The sequence below is a fragment of the Melopsittacus undulatus genome, chromosome 6, assembly GCF_012275295.1.
Source record: "Melopsittacus undulatus isolate bMelUnd1 chromosome 6, bMelUnd1.mat.Z, whole genome shotgun sequence".
In the NCBI taxonomy this organism is placed as follows: domain Eukaryota; kingdom Metazoa; phylum Chordata; class Aves; order Psittaciformes; family Psittaculidae; genus Melopsittacus; species Melopsittacus undulatus.
In genome coordinates, this window is record NC_047532.1 from 57,694,287 (window position 1) to 57,717,847 (window position 23,561).

The following is a 23,561-nucleotide window of genomic DNA, read 5'->3' on the forward strand; positions in this document are numbered from 1 at the left end:
CTCTTTCTGGGATTGTTTTCAATTAGGTAACATTAAAACAACCTTCAGGTTGTTTTGAAGTTGTCCTGCACGGAGTTCTACATGGTTATTACGTACCATGTATACCCTATGCCCTTTTCTTTACAGGTGTTAAGGTTTTCTGGTTGCACAAGTGCTGCTGTGCAGTGAGTGATGTATCTGGCTTTTGCCTTGCAGCTGGCTCTCCTGACGGAGCTGTCCCGTGGCCACAGCAGTGAGAAGCATGGGCTGCTCAGCATCTCCCACGGTGACCCATCCACCAGCAGCATCTTCCAGAACGAGAACTTCCAGCTCCATCTGGCTCCCCCTCCACTGGCTGAAGACTAACACTGCTGCCTCCAGCCCCGGCAAGGCCATGCTTGGTTTCACGTCTTGGTGCTGGGAAGCTTTTCCATCACAACACTGGACTTTCCACCCTCTCCCACCTTTCCCAGGGTCCTCTGTGCTGTGTGGAGTCTTACTGGGCTCTGGTGGGTATGTGGGTGCCTGAGGCAGCCCTGGGGGAACTCTGGGGGCAAAACCAAGTGTGCCAAAGCACCATGCAGTGCTGGGCTACCTGCACCGACCCAGAGACTCATGGCAGCGGTGGCAACTTGGCCAAGTAAAACTGAGCCAGCTCCACTCCACTGGAGGAGCGTGGCCTGTCCTGTGCCCAGAGCCTGTGTTCCACAGTGCTGTGTGGTTTGTGTGGATGGGTACTGTACCTGAGGTTTAATTGTAGTACTTGTAAAAGCAGCTGTTTTGGCAAGTCCTGGCTCACTGTCTCATGGCAGCAGGCGGGGGCCTGAGGGCACAGAACAGGCAGACTGAAAAAGGCTGAAGAACACAGAGAATGTGTGAGCAAACAACCTGCACGTGGCGTGTACCTACAAACATCTATTAAAAAGGTCCTTGGTTGAACTTTCTTGTGTGAACTGTGCCCCAGGGAGTGGGTGAGGGCTGTGCTCTGGCAGTGCTGCTGGCTCCTGTTTTCTTAGTGCAGTTGCCGCTGAACTCTGATAGAGAAAGATGTACCACCTTTGTCACTCTGCTCACACAGCTGCAACCTAATAGCAGTGGTGTTTCTGTACTGTCACCTCCTGCCGCAACCATGTGTGCTATTGGTCTGGTGATTATCTTTCCTGTCCTCTTGTTCACTTGGGTGTTTCAAGGTACCATACCCTTAGGGTTCAAGCAGGAATACGGGGCAACGTGGCTGCCTCCAAGGAAAACAGAAGCACTGGCTGTTGTGCAGAGCCCACAGCTGGGGAGCAGCATTACTGCTGTGCACCCTGGGGCCCAGCGCGCTCACCTTCACCCCACTAGCATCAGGAACTACAATGTGGTGCCCCAGGCTGATGTTCCCAGCATGCAGCCATATGTAAGCCTGCTCACCCAGAGGTAAGTCAAGGGGCTGCTGCCAGGCCTCAGCCTCGGCTTGCAGCTCTCTCCCCTGCCGTCCTTCCCCTGGCTTTTCCTTTGCTGGAAACATCAGAGTGTTTCCCTCTGGTGTGGCAAACGCACAGTTAGGACAAGCAGAACTCCAGTTGTTTAGTATTTTATTAAAGAGAAATATACACACCTCTCCCTGGCAGCATGGAGCACGAGCCCAGGGCACGTCCCTTACAGCACACGTATGCCCATGTTTGTGCAAAGAAATGAAACCACGTTTCTGTGCGAGCGTGTTTCTGAACTGGGGTGTGCGATGCAGCACGGTGACACACGGGCCCCCGTGCTGGCTGCCAAAACGCCATCCCATATGAGGCTGCTCCACTGATGTTTACAGGTACGGAGGGAAGAGGCAGCTTATTGTGCTTAAGACATCTGAACAAATCCTGGGTAGGAGACACTCACAGCTTGTGAATATTGCTAATTACTTACAGTTAAGAAAAAACGTATCCTGACAACAGTCATACAAACCTGCAAGACCATGGGACCCCATGGTAGGTCTTGGTCATCAACACCCAACGTCATTTCACTGTGCTCACAGCCGGTGCCCCCTGACAGCAGGAGGAGGCGGCTCCTGCTTGCTTAACAACAAGGTGAGCTCATGCCAAGCCAGAGGGTCCTGGTGACCCTCCCTGTGCTTGGCACCCACAGTGAGAGGGGTGAGGAGACCCTGTCCTCACTGTCCATAGTCCTTTGGGAACATCCAGCCCATCCCATCCTCCCGGGAAGGAGGAGCTGCCTCTGGAAGAAAGCTCAGGCAGGCCAGGCACAAGAGTGAGCTTTTTCAATGCTCCACTCAGATTACAATTGAAAGATTAAATATGAGTAAATATTGTAGGTTTATACATAATGCTTCCTTCTACCTATGGAATGTGTCTGAATGGTCAAAAGACACTAAAACATTGCTAGAAACCTTAGTTAACCAAGAAAGACAAACCTGCCCTTAGAAAATAAATAAATACTATTCAGTTTTCCTATGGCCTTCTTTTAAATGCCCTCATTAAAACCAGAGTATTTCCAGGTGCCTTGTGAGGATGTATCTGTTCATGCAATGGCCCACGTTCCTCATTTAACAAGCACTGCAATTCTTTACGTTAAGTTATCAAAACTATAAACCCTATTATTTTGTCTGAAAGTGTTAGTCTAAAAGGTACAGTATTACTTTATAACCATTAATGGTAAACTCGGAGCACACGCGCATGTGCGCACACACACACACACACACTGTTGCCTAAACGCTTCCTAAAGATACTGATTACAAAGTGTATAAAATTAGTAGTATGTTGTCAGGATACAGTGAGAGCGATGAGCCACCCTTGAACATGGACTATAATCTAGTACCAATCACTAAACTGTACACATTTATACAGCCTTATATTCACCAATGACTTCTGAAAGGTAAACAGCAAATACACCAAGAAGTTCAGTAATGCTGTTGAAAACACAGTTATTACTGACTCCAACCGATTCCAGCACACTGAAACCAGAAGGACATTGTTGTTTCATCAAGCAGGGCTGAAACCAACCCACAGTGAGACAGCTCACTCTCAACCAGCAGGTTGAGGAACCCCCTGCTCAGGGCCTGCTCCTGAACTGGGTGCAAAGGAGCAGGAGCCAAAGCTTCCTCTCCCTGCTAGAACAACCTTAGGCTGTATTTTAACAAGTATGCACACTCCTGAGCCCCTGGGCTACCTTCCCTGGGCGCCTCCTGTCCCCAAGCTCTGCCAACACAGTGGTGTGGCTGATAACTACTTGTGTAAAGTTCTGTTGTTATTCAGGCAGATGCAGGCCCTGAGGCTGTTTGGTCCTGAGTGCACGTGTCTGGCACCAAACAGCACAGCAGAGAGCAGCAGGCAGAGCCAAGGGTGGATTTTGTGTGTTTGGAGGTAGTCACTTCCTTCGCCAATTGCTTTGCACCCAGTCTAGCATGGCAGTAGTCAGATGGCCACGCTTCATCTCTGCCTGCTTCCTCTCCTGCTGAGCTATGAAAGCCAGATCCCCTTCCTGAAATCCTTGAGGAGAAAAGGGACCAGCGGGATCCAGGCAACCAATCCCCCTCAGGGGCAACAGTTGCCTTCTCAGGAGATTTCAAAGCCTGACCTAACTCAGCAGATGCTCGGTGCATAGCCTGTAGTGAAGTTGGAGGCACTTTGTGCGTTCTATAGCCTGCCATACCAACCTGCTGGAAGAGTGGTGCCACTGGCCTGTGAGAAGGGTTGCACCAGCACAGAGGATGGACAATACGCAAGGACAGGGAGATGGACAGAGCCTCTGGTTGTGGCACCTCATGTAGCTATTGGAGAAAGGATAAGGGCTACTTGGTTTTGCTGCTTGCAGGCGTGCTGCACCAGCTCACCCTCTGTGCTTTGGAGGCCCACTGCAAACATCCTGACAGATGGAAACATCTCGAGTGGCACATCCTTGGATGAGAAGTAGTATATGATGTAACCCAGACCAAGAAAAGGGCCTGTTTCAGCTATAAAAGTCTTAAGATCTATCACTATCTTACGTGCAGACTTGAGAGATCTGATCAGGCCAACAACATGTTAAAATTGCTCAGGCTGCTACTAGTTCACCAATATGCATGTCCCGTGACTGCACTCCCATGAGGAATTTGAAATATCAAGTGCACTGGAAAAAAAGGATTGTCAGAGAAAACAGAAAATACAAATACTACAAAAGCAACATTACTGAGTGGGAACTGGACTGATCTGATACCAACTTGACGCGGATCACACAGTGGTTTCTATAGTCTCAATCACCTCCATCTCGCACTGCGAGGGTGACAAGAGTGGGCATTCATCTGGTTCCCAGCTGCTATCCGGGCTGTAATCTTCTTCTGAACTTAGCTCAGCCACCCCGTCTGTGTCCTCATCACACGACTCCATGTAGTGAACCCCCACCGCGTTGATCCCAGAGTCCTCAGAGCTGGAAGGGGACGAGCAGTGATCTGGTTTTGGTGTATTGCTCTCTTTCGTGATTAAGGCATTGCGAACAGGGACTTCCTCAGGCTTTATCTTGTGGGGCACGGGGGGAGGCTGCCTCTGCACGTAGCACATCTTCCCGTTGATGCATTTCACACGGTAATTGTCAATGAAGAGGTCTGCAATGGTGCAGAACTGCGGGGAGTCAGGGGGCAGAGGGGGCTGGAAGACCGGGGCGAACTTCAGGAAGTGTTCGGTGAGTGACACGGAGATTTGGATGGTGTTTGTAGACTCCCGAGGACGAATGGGTATTTCAGTGCTGGGAAGCTGCTCTACGGGTGTCATGGGCTGATAGACATATTTACCTGCAGGGAAAACAGAAAAGCAGCACTTAAAGATCATTATCTTTAAGTCAGAAACAAACTGATGACATGATGCTTGCCTTTGGCCATTAAGAACAACCAGCAATTCCCTGTGCTCAGCATCTGCTCTGTTTGCAATGGCCTCAAGGTCTTCAGTCCTTCCCTGGTATGGATTCTCTGATGCTTAATACTGTACATAAGCACAATTGTCCTCACCCAGTCCTGCTCCTCTCCCTGTCCCTGCTTTGAACACAGCTGTAGGACATCACTTAACTCTGAAAAATTAACTGCAGGGGCACAGCTGCATAGCTTTGAGGTGGGACAGATGGCAAGGCTGACAGCACACCTTCCTAGGGGCACAAGAACTGAAAAGATGCTCAGACTTTGGGGTTTTTTTTAGTGAACACAAAGCAGTTTGAGCTTATATCTTTGCTATAATGATCAAGATTTTATTATATTATTATTAGTCAAAATTACACCGAGTCTCCCTGCATGTGTTTCCCATTCTTTTTTCTGGGGACTCAACGATGTTTTTCCATATTATAAACCAGAGATTCATACATGATTACAATTAGAACTTTAAAGCAGAAAATAAGGGAATTCTCAGGCCATAGAAATGCTTTTGGCATCCTGATTGTCTGCTTAAGCAGTAATAAAATAGGATTATGTTGGTTTTCTAGAGCTGAACCAAGTGTGAACTGAACATCTTTTAGTAAAGGCATAAATAAAAGAGTAGAAAATCCGTACTTTGTTAAGAAAAATTGAGAACCTGAGGCAACGCCTAAGCCTGTAAACGCTACATTTTATTTGCATGAAGCCTCTGCAAGATTCCTGTATTTCTAGGGGCTCCTACACTGTGACAGCACGGATTTCCAGAAGACCTGCAAGTACTGAGGCTTGAGGAGGAGTTTTGATGCACGAGTTCAAATGCTTTGCCAAGGCAGAAAAGTACCACAACACCAAAGGGTGGGTTGGGATGCTTGAAGCGCTCCAGGTAAGGGATAGAAAACCACATTAATGAACTGGGCTGTGTCCTAATGAGACCTGCCACCCATTCCTGTGCTTGCAGCTCAGAGGTAGGTGCAGCCCTTCTCCCCTGAATTACCCATTCCTCTGGAAAATTGGAGCAGTGATTGCATTTCCACTCAGGGAGGCTGAGTGTGGCCTGGGACAGCAGCACTAGAGAAGGAAGGGATTGCTTGCACCCCTTGCTATTCCTCTCTGCCCTAAACAAATCCCATCCTCAGCCTGAGAGTCCTTGCCAGACATGGGAAGAGCTCTGACTGCAGCCAGTGCCCCAGCCACAGGGTGAAAGCCCTGGGACGGGCTGAGGGATCCCAGCCCTTGGCTGCAGCAACCTCTGGGGTGCTGGCTGGCGGTGCCAGGGCCCACGCACAGGCTGTGCTTTGCCAGCCCTGCTCCAGCACATCACTGGGGAAGCCTCGAGCGCTGGGAAGGCTTTTCCCACCCTTGCTGCACTATTGGTATTGGAAGGGAAATGGCTCGTGTGACATCAGCCACATTCCTTTGCTACGACATAACCCCCATTGCTGCAGGATGGAGAGGACACAGGAACTGCACACAGAGTGCAGAGCCAAGGGGAGCGTGTTGGAAGCGGGCTCACAGGAACCAGCCATGCTGAGAACAGCCCAGGCCTGGAGACCAGCCAGAATGAGAGCAGCGAGACGGCAGCAGTGGGTGTGCAGAGGAAAAGAACATTTCATGAACAGATCTGACCAGCTCCCCTTGAATACCTCATCAAGCACTTCTTTCCTACAAGCTGTGGAATGATAATTGTTAATGGAGCTCACAGGAAAGCTCAGTGAAAATAAAAGACGCTTTTTTCCCTCCTGTTTGATTGTGGCTGGATGACAGAAAATACAAAGCCATCCTCTCCACTTTCCACCTCTCCAACGTACCATTATCTAGAGTCAAAACTCGGTGTGACTCAGAGGAATTAAGTGCCTGCATCAAACAACTGAACACTTCAACCACAGGCAGAGCAGGGCCTTTACTCCTCTGGTGCCCTTTGGAGCAGCACCAGGTATTTCAGTACTGGTAGTCACTGTCTTGGGGGCAGGTGGGCAGACCCACTGTAATAGCAGCAGCCCATGGCTTCCTGCCATCCACTGCTCTCCAGAAATCCTTCTTTGGAATTAGTGGCCATTAAAGATGCTCTTGTCTTGCAAAGCAATGCAGATGACCAATTAGTGTGCCGCTGGCTGGAATGCCTAGCATTCAGCTCATGGAAACTGAAATGCAGCCTACCCTTGCCTGAAACCACGATGCTGTATTTATTCCTCTATCTGGAGTGCTCCTGTGTGGGCTCCTATTCTGTTCCATTGACAATGAGTGATAAAAAAATTTCTCAGCTCAGTTTTGTGCCACCTTTACTTGAAGTGTCTATGGATGGCCCTGGTGGAGGTTTTTAACAAGCTCCAGTAAAAACGGTATCCATACAACAGGATTGTATTTTTCCACTTAAAGTAGCCACCATGTGCTGGCAGAAGGCTGGGAGGCAGTGTGGGAGAGAAAGCCAAGCGTGGACATGGAATGATGAATCTTTGATTCATCAGCTTGACTTCTTTTCCCCAAAAGAAGGCAGTGGCAGGGGCAGATGAGGTGTTACCTGGCAGCTCAGGTCCCTGTTTTACCATTGCAGCATCACGGGGCTAGTCCTCTGTGTGTTTCAGAATTGCCCTGCTGGCACTAACTTCAAGATAGAAGAAAACAGCTGCTACTCTGTTAACAGAGGATTTGGGATCTCCATATGTGTGACCTTGGAACAGCTCAAAGTTCCCTCATGTTCCAAGAACAAGCTCTGCCAGGGTAAACCAGGAATTGCCCAATGGAAAACCCAAGTTTTTCTACAGGAACTTATTTCGACATTCCCTTAGCATTCTGGTGCAAGTTTGTTAAGTTTTAGCTTGTTTTAGGGCCAAGTTTATTTTAGATTAAACTTCTGTTTTAGAGCGTGATCAGATCTCTTTAAGGGGTGCTCATACTCACAGCTGGGACTGTCAGACTGAATCACGGACAAAGCTGTGATTGCAGCCTCAGTTACAACGCCTTACCCTACATAATGTGTGTACATGCAGCAGCCATGATACAGCCAATGAAAAATGAATGCAGAAACTTAAGATGTGTCTCTGCCCCTGCAGCTTGTGAGCTTGGCAGGGATGGCTTTTCCCAGAAAATTATCCAAAAGCACAAGTCCCCAAGTTCTCTTTTAATATTTGTATAAAAAAACAAGTCTGATTGAACTCTCGCTGAAATCAAGAGCAGTATTTCTGCTGACTTCAAACAGCTGGCAAAAGTGTATGACAAAATAGTGGTTTGGGCACCTATTCTGATGCCTTCCTTTTAATACACTAGCAGGTCATTTATTGCCTACTTATTCCAACCAAGTCAGTTGACGAACTCTGCAGTTGAGCTGTACTGACGAATGCTCCGTAAATTACAGTGTCTTGTACAAATCCACATGTCAGACTAGACACTGTGCTGCAAGCTGTTTCCTGGGTCACCTCCCACCGCTGCTAATGCTGCACGTGCTGAACACATGTCCAACATCAAACTGCAGCTCCTGCAAGAAGCAGTTTGCTGCATGTGCACACGTCTGGGAAGTTCTCGAGCACTGCAATAGCGGCTGTGGGGAAGTGGCACAGTTCTGGCTCTGCAGTTCCACCATTATGGCAAAAAGGCTCGGGGTAAAAAAGAGCCCATTCCTGGGTGTTGAACAGGGAACGTATGAAACTAGGCTCCAACAAAACTCTCTTCATGGTAAGTCTTGACTACCCATGACAGTCATATGCTAACAGATGACATGATGAAATATGAGGAGACAAGAAGCAGGTATGTAGGCTACACTGAATTGTTGTGCCTGCACTAGTAGCTACACTTGCTGCTGTTATGTACTGGTGAAGTGTTCTCTGCCATAAACGTTGCACCTCTTGGATCCCAATCACACAGTTAGAGCCATTGGAGCACAATTAAAATGGACTGATTGTTTTTCCATTTCTTCATGATTCAGCTGACTCTTGTGAAAGCCTAAAAACCAAATTAGCACACACTAATGGCAATACTTAACTGCAAACCAAATATTCCACTGTGTCCAAGGAGGTAAGTTCTGGGCAGTGCTTATCTCCCTGCTTCTCTGTTCACAGAAATAGGATTTTTTTTGCCAAATCAGATGGATACTGTTCACTAGACCCTCGGCTCCGTGCCTCCAGTGCCACCTGCCAGCACATTAAGGCAGAACCCAGCAGAGCAGTAAGCTCTATCATGACCTGCAGATCTCCAGCAAACCCGTGCACCTTGGAAAACTGTTTATCCCCAAAAGCAGACAGATACTTCCATGTACTATCTCTTTAAAGCCTGTTTGTGGCTTTGATTACCAGAACTATATGGTTGATTGATTGGAAGCTGTATTATAGTGTTCCTGCTTACAAAACCATAAATACATACCCGCCTTCAGAAGCAAGCCATGGGGTCATTTCTGGTTTTTTGCTAATTGAGCAGTCTGCATGCATCCTCACGGAACAGGCACAGCAGCAATTTCCATGGCTAATACAAAGTAACTTAACCATGAAATAAGCAGAGGTGCCACTGAAGATTTTAGTCTCCCCTTCATCCTGGTGTTCCACTTTACCTCTGGCACTCATTAACATGCTTGGCATATTAAAAAAAATACTAAATCCATCATTCAGCAGCGAGGTTTCTCGTCACAAACCCTCAGGTTTGCCCTCTCAGAATGCTACCTTGGAGGATATTTTACTTATAACACCATGAAGTGCACTGTGCTTTAGGAAATGGTGAAAGATAGCTGAGGGTCTTATGAGTCTGAGTCAGTAATACACATTGTGTATATTTGTTTGCATGCAAGACATTTAGACATCTTTTAACTGAAACATAAAAGCTTTTTTTTATATGTATTCTTTCCCCTGCAGGTGCTTGGACAAGTATTTCTACACCCTCCAATCTGTCAGCTCATTCACTCTCCAAAAGGCAGCGAGGTTAAGGAAGACCTGCTGACTGTGTGCTATTTAACATAACCTGGCTCAGTTCAACCAGTATGGCTGAGGAACTGCTCCCATGCACCCAAGCTGGGTGTTTGTGGTGAAAGCATCTAACCAACAGACACTGGGGGAGAACCAGCTCTAATCCCAATGGAGATTCCGCTGCCTTTGGCTGTGGTGTGTGCTTCGGAGAGGATGTAGCAGTGACTTCAAAGGCAGGGCAAAGCACATGGACAGCTGGTTGTTCCCACTGGGTAAGGGTATGTGTCCTGGTTTGAGCAGTAGGAGTCATTTTTCTCCTTCTTGGTAGCTGGTGCAGTGCTGTTGTGGGGCTGGGAACGGTTGCTGATAGCAAGTATGTTTTGAGTTACTGCTCGGGTGTTTGGTTTGTCCAAGGCCTTTTCTGAGCTCATGTTCTGCCAGGGAGGAGGGGAAGCTGGGAGGAAGCAGAGACAGGACACCTGACCCAGGCCAGCCAATGAGGTATTCCATACCATAGCACGTCATACCCAGGATGTAACTGGGAGAGACCCGGAAGGGTTGGAGCTCTGGGGGGATGGAAGAGGTATTGGTCGGTGCTCGGTCGGGCAGGGTGGGGTGAGTTGTGGGTCGGTGGCTGGTGAGGTGTTGTATTCTCTTCACTTGTTATTGGCTTTATCATTATTATTTTTAGTAGTAGTAGCAGTAGTGATTTATGTTATACTTTAGCCATCAAACCATTCTTATCTCAACCCGTGGGGGCTACATTCTTTGCATTCTCCTTCCTAAGTCTCCGGGAGTTGGAGGAGCAAGGGGGGAGTGAGTGAACGAGCTGTGTGGACTTGGTTTTAAACCATGACAGTATGCAAAAGGCCTACAGACGTGGTGCCCACGGTTTAAGAGCAGAAAGCTGATTGTTAAATGTTGGTGACTTCTTTCTGCTTGAACCTACATCTTTCTAACGGCACCAGCGAGCTTCCATTGCAGTCAGCTGTGATCCTTACTCCAGCCATACAAGGATCTTGTATTGCCACACAGAACCCTGCCAAAACAGATCAGCTTACATGGGAGGGAAATTGGTCCCACTATGAAAAACATGGAAAAACCCCCCAGCTGATTAGATACTGCACAGCTCTGAAGGAATGAATGCAAAGCAAGTATTAATCATGTATGTATAACAGGATACAGTGTTAGCTTGGAGGGATTCTGCATTACTCCAAGGAGAGTTCACGGCAAGGTTGCTCTTCCACATTCTCTGCGTGGGGAGATTTTGGAGATCAGCTTCTCAAGCTCTAGTTTTCTGCACAGCAAAAGATGGACAACTCCCAAACGTTATTCCAGTGGGAGTTGTTTCCTGTGTCATCAGAGTGGCAGGAGAGACAAGTCTGTTTCTTTAGGAAAAGCTGACTGGAAGCACACTCCTCTGACATCTGAATGAAGTTGTCTCGCAGGTGATGACAGCTACAAGCTGGAGTCCTTTGTTGCTGCCTGGATTGGCACCGTAGCCCAAGGACCATGTATAAACTGTCAAACACCCAGCTGGTTTTCCAAGCTCCCCAGGGCGGTGGGTGGCACTGGTGGCAGACAGTTCTGCCGTGCCAGACTGGTCCACGGTTGGACCCAGCCCATGCATGGGAAGGAACCAGGTTTCATTTCAACACTGGCAAAGCAGAAAGGTAGGGCAGAGGGATGGTCTTCCTCCTCTACAGGGTAAAGCAAAGCTCACTGCCCACCGTGTATACTGAAGGGCACTCAGCACCCTAAGCCTGCTTAAGGTACCTACTACACCTTTTGTTCAGAAGTAATCAGCAGAGAAGTGTGATAGTGCTCTGAGCTACACTGGAATACTGCCTTTCATCCCTGCAGGCTGCAACAAAGGATAAAATGACTGCCTCTGGCCTTTTTCCCTCTTTCTCTCTCCAGTTATATACACAGCTTGGAACGACAAACCTCTGCAAACAAAGATTACCCTAACTATAAATATTCACTAAGGACTATAATAGCTTCAAATTACACTTTGCATAGAGCACAGTAATAGCACTTCCAGAGGGGAGAGAACAAATGGAAGGAGGAACTCTGGACTACATTTACAGATGCTACATGTTAAAAAAAGCCCACCCTAAACCTGTTTCCATTTCTTTGTATCATATGGAATAGCCATCATGATATATCTAGCAAAACATTACGGGCTGTATTAGGACCATGAGACAGAGAATAAGCCATCAGAGGAAAAGAAAATTTCAGGACAGAGGTACTGCCAGATTTAAAATGCAAGATCAAATAGAGCTGAACTGTGCTATTGGTGGCCATAATGAAGCATAACTAAAGTGTTTGTCAATGCTGAAGGAGCCCTGTAGATGAAGATATGCACTACCTTAATGGAAGTGATACCTTGCCCTGAGCTTCTTCTAAAGAACTTTGAAAATGCACTGAAATTGTTCAAACCAGAATCTAGCGCGGGGAAGGCAAAAGGAACATCCTGCATGTTTCCAGTACTTCTGGAATAGCTGGAAGGCACAGTAAGTGACCATAAAAGAGACTCCAAGGATACAGGCCAGCTCTGCAAAGGAACACCAGTTACCCTACCACCACCATAGAAGAAAAAGAAGTCATGCAACAGGACCTTAGCAGTCTGGAAATACACCAGGAAACATTAGCAGACTCTGACCTAACTGAAGTGTATCATCACAAACAGCACCTTTGCACAGAACCACCTGCTTCAGAGCACTAACAAATCCATCCCATTCCCAACCTCATCCAAGCACAGAAAAGAACCAGTCTAGCAGTGTTTCTACAGTGGTGATTTTGAGCAGTTGGCAGTTCTCGGGTGAAGGAGAGGTGTTCCCTCTCATTGCTGAATAGCAGAGACATCTGTGACAGCCCCTTGACTTGATGAGCCATAAGCTTTTCACAGGAAACCAAGGAAGGGAGGGGGGGAAACAGAAAGTTTTTCTTTATCAAATTTGTATTTTAATGCCCTTTTGTCTTGATCTGTTTTAAATACAGAGAGGATCATGACAGTACATGCTGTGAGCTGCCTAAGCCTTTGAGGTTTTTCTGTGCACCTCCCTTTAGAGCAGGTAACTCTTAAATGCAAACAGACCCTGCAGCTTTCCTCTGTCATCCCTGCTCTTTCCTCTCATTGCTTGCATGAATTTACCAGAGTTAGAGAAAAAGCAACCCAGAGAGCCTGAGAAATGTTTCATGAAGCTATAGACCCTCTTCAAGGAGACACATTTGCTTATTAACCATTGTGAGGGAGCAGAATATTGACACCCAGTGAACAACAATGCACACCACAAGTGTGCTCTGAAAGGAGCTGCTTCGTTTCAGTACCCATGAGAAGCACCATAAAGGGGAGAACAGCCACGTTTGCACATTTCCCTGAAAAGATTTGTCCTTCAAGTTATGCTACATTTTCTTAAAAAAATCAGTACAGAAAATAGAAAAAAAAAAGGCTTAGTGCTAAATATTTATTCTGCAAAACCATCCCTGTGCACCATCTGCTCAAGCTTCAGCATCCCATCATTTTCATGCAGACAGACAGTGTGCTGATATGGTAACTGATCAGCACAGATCAGTGTCAGAAGCTACCTAGAAAACGAAGGCATTTCCTGCTATAGACAAACCACAGGCACCAGAGAGACAAGTTACACTCTCCTTCAGGTGTGCAGTACATGCCACAGAGGGGCACACATGAGCCCCTATATACCATGGGACTGTTTTCCTGTGAATTCTCAAATAAGCAGAACAGCTCAGGGGTTCTTCAAGTCCTCTCTAAAGGACTGTACTATGCAAGAAAGACCCGCACTCTGCACCCACAGGAGACAGCCTGGATGGACAACTGAGTCAGGAGATTGGCTTTTGCAGCTTGGAACAGGCACATCTTTATGGCTACAGCCTGTTTTTCTGGTGGGCTTACAGGAGAAACAATGGCATATATGGTGTGCTGTACCTATGCTTCTGCCTTCCTCCTGTCAGAGTGCTAGGTTTCCTGCTGTGCAGTGGCCTTACCAGAGCCCAAACCTTCTTGGCTTGACAAACAACACATTCTTTAACTTCATTGAGGGGAACAGTGTCCTTATTATCAGTACAGGCTGTTCTTTTAACCCCCATCCTGTTTCTTTTTCTGGTGCCTATCTACACACATCTCCATTCATACTTCAAACCATTTTTTGTGTTTCTATTACAGAACCCATTTCTGAAGAATGTAAAGGGCTGCTCTCCTGGCCTGCACCCAAAATATGTCACCATATGGAACTGATGTGTGCAGGTATGGATACCAACTGTTCCCTTGGGGGGTATGGGCTCCAGCAACACTCTGCATGAACAAATAGATGAAGTGCCACCACTGGAGGCAGAGGAGGAGGAGGGCCATCACATCACACAGTGCTACTAAGGGCAAATGGCAGACAAAGCAGCTGGGCGACTCAGGTGGGAGCAAACTCATCACTTGCTGCTGTGGCCAGGTAAGCAAACACTAGCAGAGAGGTAAGAGCATTGCCCTTGGTTTCGTACTCAGAGAGCCAAGATCCCACAAGACTAGCTGGGCAATGCTAAGGTCTAGTGGCACAGGGTAGGAAAACAAGGAAAAGTGTGTCTCTTTTTGCCTGCCCTGCCTATAGGCAAGCAAATGCTGGTGAACAGCAGAAAGACTTCAAGAGTAAATCAGTCCACCCTGGCACACCTCATGGTCCGAACCTTTCACCAGGGACAAGTGGCACTTGTGAGTGCAAACATCTGCAATGTGGCTCAGGATCAGCAAAGCACTGAAATGCCTACAACACAGGCAGCTACACAGCATGAAACAGACAAGTGCCCTGCCTGAAACTGCTGCAGGTGTGCTCCAGCACCAGTGTCATGCATCAAGCAGTGAGAGGGACAACGGCAGAATGTGCTCTCACTGGGCACAGCAGGGAGAGAGAGTGTCTCAGGGCTGGGTGCAAGTACACAAGCAAAACAAGCAGTTTTGAGAGCACATGTGTGAGCTCTCAAGTTCCACAGCCACCAGTGAGGACAAGAATACAAATTCATGCCTCTTGTTGAAAGTGTTTTACAACATAGGTTATGTATGGATTCCAACTGTTACGTTGCCTAAATTAAAGTATGGGTATACTAAAAACAAGGCCCAGTTGCCAAGCAATCAGATTTTACTTTCCCAGTAGGTTTTTGACTTCTGACTATGTGAATAAACTCAGCTACTGGCAAAAACATCTCCAAATTGCACCAACTGCACTTCTTGAATTCTGTGATCAGTCATACATAAAAACTGATCAGTGGCAGAATCAAAGCTGTTATGAAAACATACTCTGTATCTTGCGGACAGATGAATTCATGAAGGTGCTGGAATAAAAACCACAACACACTAAAACAGGGTCACCTTATATGCAGAGAGAGATGTACATATATATATATATGTGCACTACCTGGAATTCAATTTACCGTTAACTATGTTTTTACATTAATATAAGCTTGTGCCATCCATCAACAGCTAAGCCTACACTGTCAGAGTTATCATTCTGAAACATCTTACAATGTTTGTAAGTAAAGCATTTTGCTTTTTGTCCTTTAAAAAAACAAGAATTTCTGGTATAGCCTTATCAGTGTGCAGAACTAAGTTACCAAGGCTTGAAGTGAGTCATGAAGCATAAGGCAACACTGGTTAAATTGAGAGCCATTACATAAAACTGCCCCAAAATCTGCATCCTCTACAAGCCCAGCTCTGCTGGTTGCATCAACATGAGCAGCAACAAAACATTCTTGATGAGTACACAGGTGCTGCCAGGAAATTCAAGGTCCTGTGCCAAGTACCTGAAAGTCCTCTTCAGTGCTTCCAGCAAACCTGAGCACACTGTCAGCTCTGCACACCTGCAGGATGGAAGCCATGAAGATTACAATCTTGTGACTCAGTTTTGTCTCACAGGGCAATGCAAGGGTATGACCATGGGCTGCAGTTCAAGACACATCCATCAATATCCACAAGAGCAAGGCTAATATGTTGGAAGGCACCGCAGTTACACACTTTTGCATTTAGACGTTTGGAGTAAGCATGCTCACAGATTCAAGCTGGCAAACAGATTTCCTCACCTACAGAGTCCAGGAAGGAAGCCACACATTTGCCACAGGCATTGTACTCCAGTACAAATGTTATCTTTGAGCTGTTACTTTGCAGTGAGAAAAGTGCCTGAAACCTTTTACTAGAATGAAGATCTCCAAGCAGAAGCAGCGGCTCTGCCTTCATCAAGAAGCTGTTTAGAGTGTCCTCAATTCACAAGACAACCTCACCAGCTGACAAGATGCAATGTTAATTAACTTTTCTTTTGGAAATACTTGCTTCTCGGAGGAAACATCCACAGATTAGTCATTTTAGACTGGTCCTGAGCAGGCTTCATGAAAACAGTGGGTTAACCTTTCAAGCAACTATAGAGAAGGGTCATTTATCTGCAACTCTTAGAGGCTCTTACTAGCAGATCATTGAGTTTCGGGCAAGCAAACATAATAATTTGTGCATCACGCTCCTCAGATGGATGGACAGCTTACAAAACACAGCCTCACAGTCATGCATGACAAGCAAGAGTTTTTGGCTGGCAGGAAGAGTTTTGGTACACAAGGCCTCTTTTTCTCAGGTCTTTTGGAGAAAGAAGTGCAGTGATTTCTGTTCAAACCTGTATGAAGCATAGGAGATTTAGTCCTACAAGGTGTACTTACAGCAAGTAACTTGAACTCAAGGATTTTCTTGTGGTCTATTCCTCTTAAGTGATATCAGGGTTTTGTTAATAGTAAGAGAACATGCATCTCTCCTTACTATAATACATAACTGCATTATAGTAAGGATTTCAAAATGAATGTCAGCAGGTTCTTTTAAAGGCACATCATCCCACAGGGTATGATGAATCTACACCTGTGGCTTTGCTTTCAGACACACAGCATCAATAGTGCATTCATACTGTGAACTGCAGATTATAACTAAAAGCAGAGCAACAAAATGCCATCCAGGTCCAGAATTGTGCACCCATCAAAACTGGTGGATAAGTGTTTTCCCTTAGAGTAACACTTCAGAATAGATTAAGCTGACATTCTCTCCTTCATTATGTACAGCTTAGTGAAATGAAGCTGGAACATCACAGCTCTTCAAAATACAGGTGAAGAGAAGATCTTGCACAGCCACAGGCATCAAATCCTCATTAAAAGCCTTTTCCCATTACAAGCTGAAAAATCCACCTTTCTGTGGCTCTTGCCTGGCGCTCAGCATAATGCCTTGCTTTTGTCCACAAACATTTTGTCCACATACCCAGACTTAAACCGGATGGATGTTCAAATCCTTTTCACAGCAAAAGCAAATGAAAAAAAGCCTGTATCTCCTATGACTTGCAATCATCCTCTCATCAAGACAAACCATGTTTTCAGAGAACACCCAGCTCCAGTTCCTAGTCCCACTACTCCATTTCTGTTTAGACAGTTTTCCACAAAGAAAAACGTATGATATGCTCCAAATATTCAGTCTCAGAATTTAGAAGATAAGCATGTTACATACAACTCCCTTTTTATGTTTATCCAACAACTCAATTATCAGGATGTAGTTTTGCCCTGTGTAACAGCACTGCTAGAAATTCAAGTTGCCATCACAAGTGTCAGGCTGGCTACTTCCAGTAAGCTCCAGTCTGCATTACCTCTTGCAGAGAGAGATACAAGTGAAGCACTGGTACACTACTGCCCTTCTGCTCTCTCCTGGATATGGCAGAGAGTTTCGTAGCCACCAAAAAGCTAATACAAAGAAACCCCCTCCAGAACACAAGCAAGGCTTTTGGAGATCTACAATGTCTGCAGTGTTACAAAGCACCCCAGGGCTCATTTTAGGATACCCTCCAGTGCAGCAGCTGCTTCTCTAACATGAACTGACATGAACTTCTCCAACAGAAACTGGCTGGCAGGCAGACACAACTCCTCTTTAGACCCCCCCCCCAAGGTCTGTCACAGCACACTTGAATACCTTCAATAATCATTTTAGCTCGCTTACCAGTGATCTGTTGCAGAAAACAAAGGCTGCCTTGCTGATTCCCTGCTTACAGTTCCCATAGGTAGATTGGGGTCTGAATAATTACATGGGCTTCAAAGATTGTCAAAGCCCCTGCTGATCACTTCTGCTGCTTGAGAGGTGGGAGAGACACCACAGAAAAGCCACTGGTGTGCAGAGCTACCTAAATGCTGCACACATCCCTGCATAGCGGGGAAAATACCAGCTCCTGGTGCAGGGAACCAGCGTGTGCACACTGCCAGAGGACAGCGAGGAGATGCGATGTGACATGTGAGGGCAGATCTTTCTCTCTGGAAGAGGTATAACCAAGGCTGGCCTCAATGAGAGGGACAACAAAACTCTATTTTTTTTTTTTTCAATTTTAAAAATGTTACCAAAGAAAACCACTGGTATTTCAAGCAAAAAAGAATGTAAGAAACAACTATCTACTCAGAGTACACCCAGGTGCAGTGACTGATTTGCTTCATTCCCTGGCAGCAGCTGTGGAAGATTGTTAATCATCTCCCCCTGCTCAAACACACAGCAGAGACCGACTGCAGACCCAAAACTACAGCTGGCTGGTGCACCTCCAGGGGACTCGCAGATGCCTGTAAAACAGACACAATGAGGAAGTGATGGAGCTTGACCTGAGAATGAAGAGAAACCCTGGGCTTCCTGCTCACTTGGCAGATGAACAAGCAATTCAAGTATATTTGCATTCTGCATCCCCAGAATACGTGCTGGCATAGCCAAAATCATGTTAAGACCTCCTCCCCTTACCCAGAAAACACAAGCCCTCCATGGTGTGCCACCCATCATATAAAACCGTGTTCTCTTGGCCAAGAAATGACAGTTTCTTGGGTTTCTTGCCAAGCCTGCCTGACCTCATGCAGAAACTGCCAGGTCTAGATCTAAACTCTGGGCATAACAGTCCTATAATTACATGATGCATTCCAGGGAGCAGGAAGCTATTTCAAGGCAGACCTCCAACTGTTACACACCACTTAGCAAATGCAAGGGCAGGGGAGCACTCCTGTTTTTTAAAACCTCTACTGCCACAACAATTTACATGTCTGAGCCTAACAACTGGGTTTTTTCCCTTTCTGACCACCCAAAGGAGACTCACAGCTTTCATCCATGATTAGTTTGTTTCCTTGTAAATGGTCCCAACAGCTGAATCTCACAGAAGCAGTAAACTGAAATTCATTTGCTGCATTTATTTTTAATATATGTAAGAGGATTTAAGTAACAAAAAGCCTGCTCTTTTGATGCTGATCATGGAAAGGCTAATACAAGGTAGCACAATTACTATCTGTTGATAGTATTATATTGCTGTGAAACAAGTGTTGTGGAACCATTATTCATAACATATTCTTGATAACTGCAACGTAACATACTGAGTTTTATGTACTATTTGAACATAATGCAAGAAATTCAGATTAAGAAATTAATATAGTTGCAACAGAACACCCTATTTTGCACTGTCCAGTGATGAAGCCAATCTTGTATCAAGTGTGGTGCTTTCTCTGGTGAGCTAGTTCTTAGGAAGTAAAATCAGTCAAAGTCCTGCTGTCAAGACAGATGTAACTCCAAGGATGTGAGCCCTTCTGACAGAAGCCGGTGCCACTACACAGCCAGCAGCCTCACAGACAGCATCAGTGCAAATCAGAGCCGCAGCAGAAATCCAGAGGTGAGGAAAGGGAGGCAGGTGCCTTGCTGCAGACCTGCCTCTGGCACATGTTTTCTCTGATTTCTGGAAAAAAGTAGATCTGAGTAATTTAAGGCTCGAACCTGCATCTAATAAACAAAACCTCACAAGGCTGTCAGAGGGAAGGGGAGGAAGGTGTACAGGGACTGTCACCCTGGCAAGGGGAATGCACGGAGGGATAGACTGAAAGGACACAGCACAAGAAAAAGAAATGTGCAAATGGACAAACTTAGGGGCTGAAGTCAAACACCTTCTTCCCTGCGGGAAGCCCTCATCCCGCTTCCACATGGAGACAGGAGTGTATAGATAGATGTCTGGCAGCACAGAGGGGAATGATGTTGTAGATACCTGCTGCCACAGGATACAGGGTGCTGCCTGCTTTCCTGGATCCCTGATGCCCACAGAGCCAGACAGTTACACCCTACACACCCTGCCAGCCCTCCCTCCTGCAGCCTCCCCAGGCCCACTGGTGCTGCACATCATGTGCACATCTGCTTACAGAGATTTTAGTTGGGTTCAGAGCTCCCCAGGCACAGGGGCACATTAGAAAACCATCTCACAGGGAAATCTGCTACTCACCAAGCCCCAAACTGACTGAAAATGACCTGAAATAAACTCCCAAGCTTAGACACAAAAGTCATACAGGTACCCACAGCACTTGAGGTTCTTGGAGCTGTTTGGATACACAACAGTCTCTGTAATTTTGCCCATCAGCTATTATTGCCATTTTATGGAGAAAGAAACATCGGAGGTAAAGAGAGCCCTTAAAGAACTGTTCACTTCAGAGCGTGCCAACAAAAATGGCTTTGGGGAATTCAGACTAGATTCTTTTTCAATTATTACTTCTATAGCCAAGTGGCTCTGCAATACTAAATTGCCTCTGTCATTGAAGTAAGCAGATGTGATCCTGAATACACATGAGAAGACAATCTACTCACCGGAGCAGTGGTGAGTTTTTGTAATTTTTCAGTGTAAGTGCACTTTAACCAAGTTGACATTCTCCAGGACCTCGGACACTGATGGAAAATAATACTTCAAAGGCCTCTTTAATTGATGTAGAGCTTCCTGTACCCCAATGCAGCTCTTAAGAATCACGGAAAACCACTTTCAAGAACCCTCTGAGAATTCCCAAGTCAGTGTTACAGTACCGTGTTTATGGAAGATAATTCCCAACACTGTTTAATTACATCTCTGACCTCTATATGATTTTCCATTATGGGCCTCATTCTCATTCCCTTTAAGTCCAACTCAACTCATTCTGCAGGAGCAGGATACAAAGTGATGGTTAGCTCTGAAAGTGCACTAGGATATAAGGACGCAAGAAGGAGCACATCTTCATCACTGTCAGAAGATTAAACAAGAAAGGACTTCATTTAAAATAGTTTCATGGGGCAAATGTATCTCAAAATTTCCTTACTCATAAAGGAGGAATTAAGTAGGAAGTCCATACTTCTTACAAAAGCTTTAATTACATTTAAATCTTGTCATTGCCACACGGAAGCTCAGGGTTGGATGGGAGCTCATGTGGTCCTTCCAAGGGGGCACCAGCTCCATGCAACTAGTAAAAGACACCAGTCTAAGCCTTCCTTAAGTGATTTCTCACTTTAAGTCCTCTGTTCTATTGCTTCGTTTCTTTTCCTAGTTAAAATATTTTCCAATATCCAAACATATTTTTTCTTGCCACAGGTAAATGGTACCTGGTTATTTACTAAATCTGTGTAGAGGACTACAACACAGCTTTCTTTGCAAGGCTACCTTTACACTTTGCAAAGCTCCTCTTCCCTCCCTCCCTCCCTCAGTCTTTTACCACAAAAGAAACCCCTTTGCTTTTGCACCCTGCTGTAAATCATATTTTCCAAGCTGATCTCCTACAGAACCTCCCCAGTTCTCCGTCAGCTTTTTAAAGTGCAGTGCTCAAAACCAAGCTCATCAGTCTGGTTTCATCATTGCTGAGCTGAAGAGACCAATTAAATTGCAAGCTTGCAATGCTCCTGTTAATGCATCCCCAAGTGAAGGCTCGGGTTCCGGTTAGGGATATTTACCACAAAGGCCTCCTGCTGCTGATGCACACTGAATTTGCAATCCACCTTAATCCCCAGATCCTTCTCGACAAGATGTTCCCAGCTCTGCATTTGGGTTCCCCTTCCCAAGACCATCCCCAACTGATTTCAGGTAACACCACCAGTTTATCAACACCATTTCGAGCTCTGATCTTGTACTCCAGTGTGCGTATATGCTCATCTATCTTGATGGCGACCACAAATAACTGAGACCAGAGACATTTTGGAAAGAAGAGCATATCTAGGTCATAACTTGAGGGCCTTTGTGTTACCTATGAAGTGTCAATGAGACATCCCTGTCCCTGTGCAGCAGGTGACTACAGTACCTTCTCACAATAGCCACTCGTGCCACCATACAGTACCCATTTAAGGGCACAGACAGCAAAAAGCCATTTTTCTGAAGTGATTTCAAATGAAACCCAAATCAAGGCAAAAATCCTAGAATGTGAATTTAATTCCAATAGAAGCTCCAAATAAAAAGTGGCTTTTTAGGCAGGCCCTTTTCCCCATCAAAGGTGTGTATGTGAGAGGGAATCCATGTAGGAGATTAAGTTACAAGGAGAGATGGTGACAGACTCAAAAACAAGGGGTTGTCAGGAGTCAAGGGATATCTTCAGCAGCACCAAGCAACCGTCACATAAGGGTCCAACACTAACCCCAACCATCCAGCCTTTAAGATGTCCAAAACACAGTACGACCTAAGTACACAGCTCCATCACCACTTCCTGACCTCATATCGACCCACTGTTTGAAAAGCCTGCTCTTCAATGCTGTATGTGATCAATTATTCATCAAACTATATTTGGACATCTACAGTTCAATCCCAGCCCCCATTACTATACACATTAGTACCTGAATACAGACATTAAAGTGGTCGGGCGCCTTTTCAACTGAGTTGGATCAACACCGGGTTTTAAAGCAGTAACTGTTACATAGATAACCTAAAACACTTCTCTACTCAAAAGGGTTTTTAAACCGCATGCCTGCAAAAATAAGATAGTTACACCCGAGAACGAAGCGAACGCTGGTGAAAGCCCGCTCCATGAGGAGGACAGCGGTATGCAGCACCAGCGGGGTGCCACAGCAGCTCTGAGGGGTGTCCGGACGCCAGGCCCTGAGGCAGCTCCCGAGCCCCGCCGCCGCCCCTCCGGGAGCAGCCCCAAGTTCGGGGTCCCACCGCAGCAGCCTCAACCCCGGATTCCCCATTGCGGCCGCGAAGCAGGCAGGGGCAGCTCGGGGGGGACTGGACGGGACGGGGCGGTGAGGCGGGTTGGGGCCGCGCGGTCGGTCGCTCACACTCACTCACAGTGGCACCATCCGAGGTGGCAGCACCAGTGCAGGCGGAAGCAGCGGCCGTGGCTGTGCGTGGCGCAGAGCGAGAGCCCGTCGCAGGGCTGGAAGTCGGGTCTGCCCGCGCAGCTGCGGGCCAGCGCCTGAGCCTCGTCCAGCTTCTCGCTCTTCGCCGCCGCCCCGCTCATGGCGCCGCCGCTCCGCCCGCAGCCCCCGCGCCGCAGCGGCCAGCAGGAGGAGGAGAAGGAAGAGAAGGAGGTGGAGGAGGAGGAGAAGGAGGAGGAGGAGGAGAAGGCGCCGAGCCGCAGCGGGGACCGCCCGCCCGCCCAGCGCCGCGGGGGACAGCGCCGCGGGCAGGGCCCGGCCGCCCCGCCCCGCCGGCTCCGCCCGTCCTCCAGCACCGCCCGCAGCAGGGACCGGTAACCCTGGGACTCCAGGCTGTGAGCTCGGGGCCGCCCTGCACAGGGTGGTTACACTGAGAGCGCCTTCCGCAGTGAGCCTGGACCCGCTGTGAGACCTACCTGATTTTCAAAGGTCTCCTGGAGGTGCAGGAGCATACGTGCATGAGTAGAGTCCAGTCCTGGCTGGGCCAGCCTGGCTCCCAGCGGAGGTGAGCAATGAAAGCAGGCCACGGTGCCAGGCAGTTAGTTCATGGAGTGTCCATCTCCTGCTTGCCTCTGTCATGACAGGGCGTGCAGAGCTCCAATCTGTACCCTGCCTGGCATGTTAAATGGGATCCAGGCTCCTTTGCATCTGAACGGAA

At 47.0% G+C, this 23,561-nt stretch overlaps 2 protein-coding genes across 3 annotated transcripts in view; one reads left to right on the plus strand and one right to left on the minus strand.

Moving 5' to 3' along the window:
* The window catches only part of VPS8 (VPS8 subunit of CORVET complex), a 77,285-nt gene extending 76,367 nt beyond the window's left edge, over positions 1-918 (plus strand). The window contains exon 46 of one of the 2 annotated variants that reach the window (XM_031043652.2): positions 196-918. In XM_031043652.2, the coding sequence (XP_030899512.2) occupies positions 196-345 (150 nt within the window). In that variant the 3' untranslated portion in view covers positions 346-918. The remainder of the gene's footprint in view (positions 1-195) is intronic. The other variant, XM_005143064.2, reaches the window with a different exon arrangement.
* A 621-nt stretch (positions 919-1,539) lies between these two features.
* On the minus strand, positions 1,540-23,064 carry C6H3orf70 (chromosome 6 C3orf70 homolog). Its single transcript, XM_034064293.1, has 2 exons — positions 22,815-23,064; positions 1,540-4,735 (listed from the first exon to the last, which is right to left on the minus strand). Exons 1-2 carry the CDS (start codon positions 22,984-22,986, stop codon positions 4,179-4,181), a joined length of 729 nt encoding a protein of 242 aa, XP_033920184.1. The 5' UTR covers positions 22,987-23,064; the 3' UTR covers positions 1,540-4,178.
* Between the last annotated feature and the right edge of the window lie 497 nt (positions 23,065-23,561).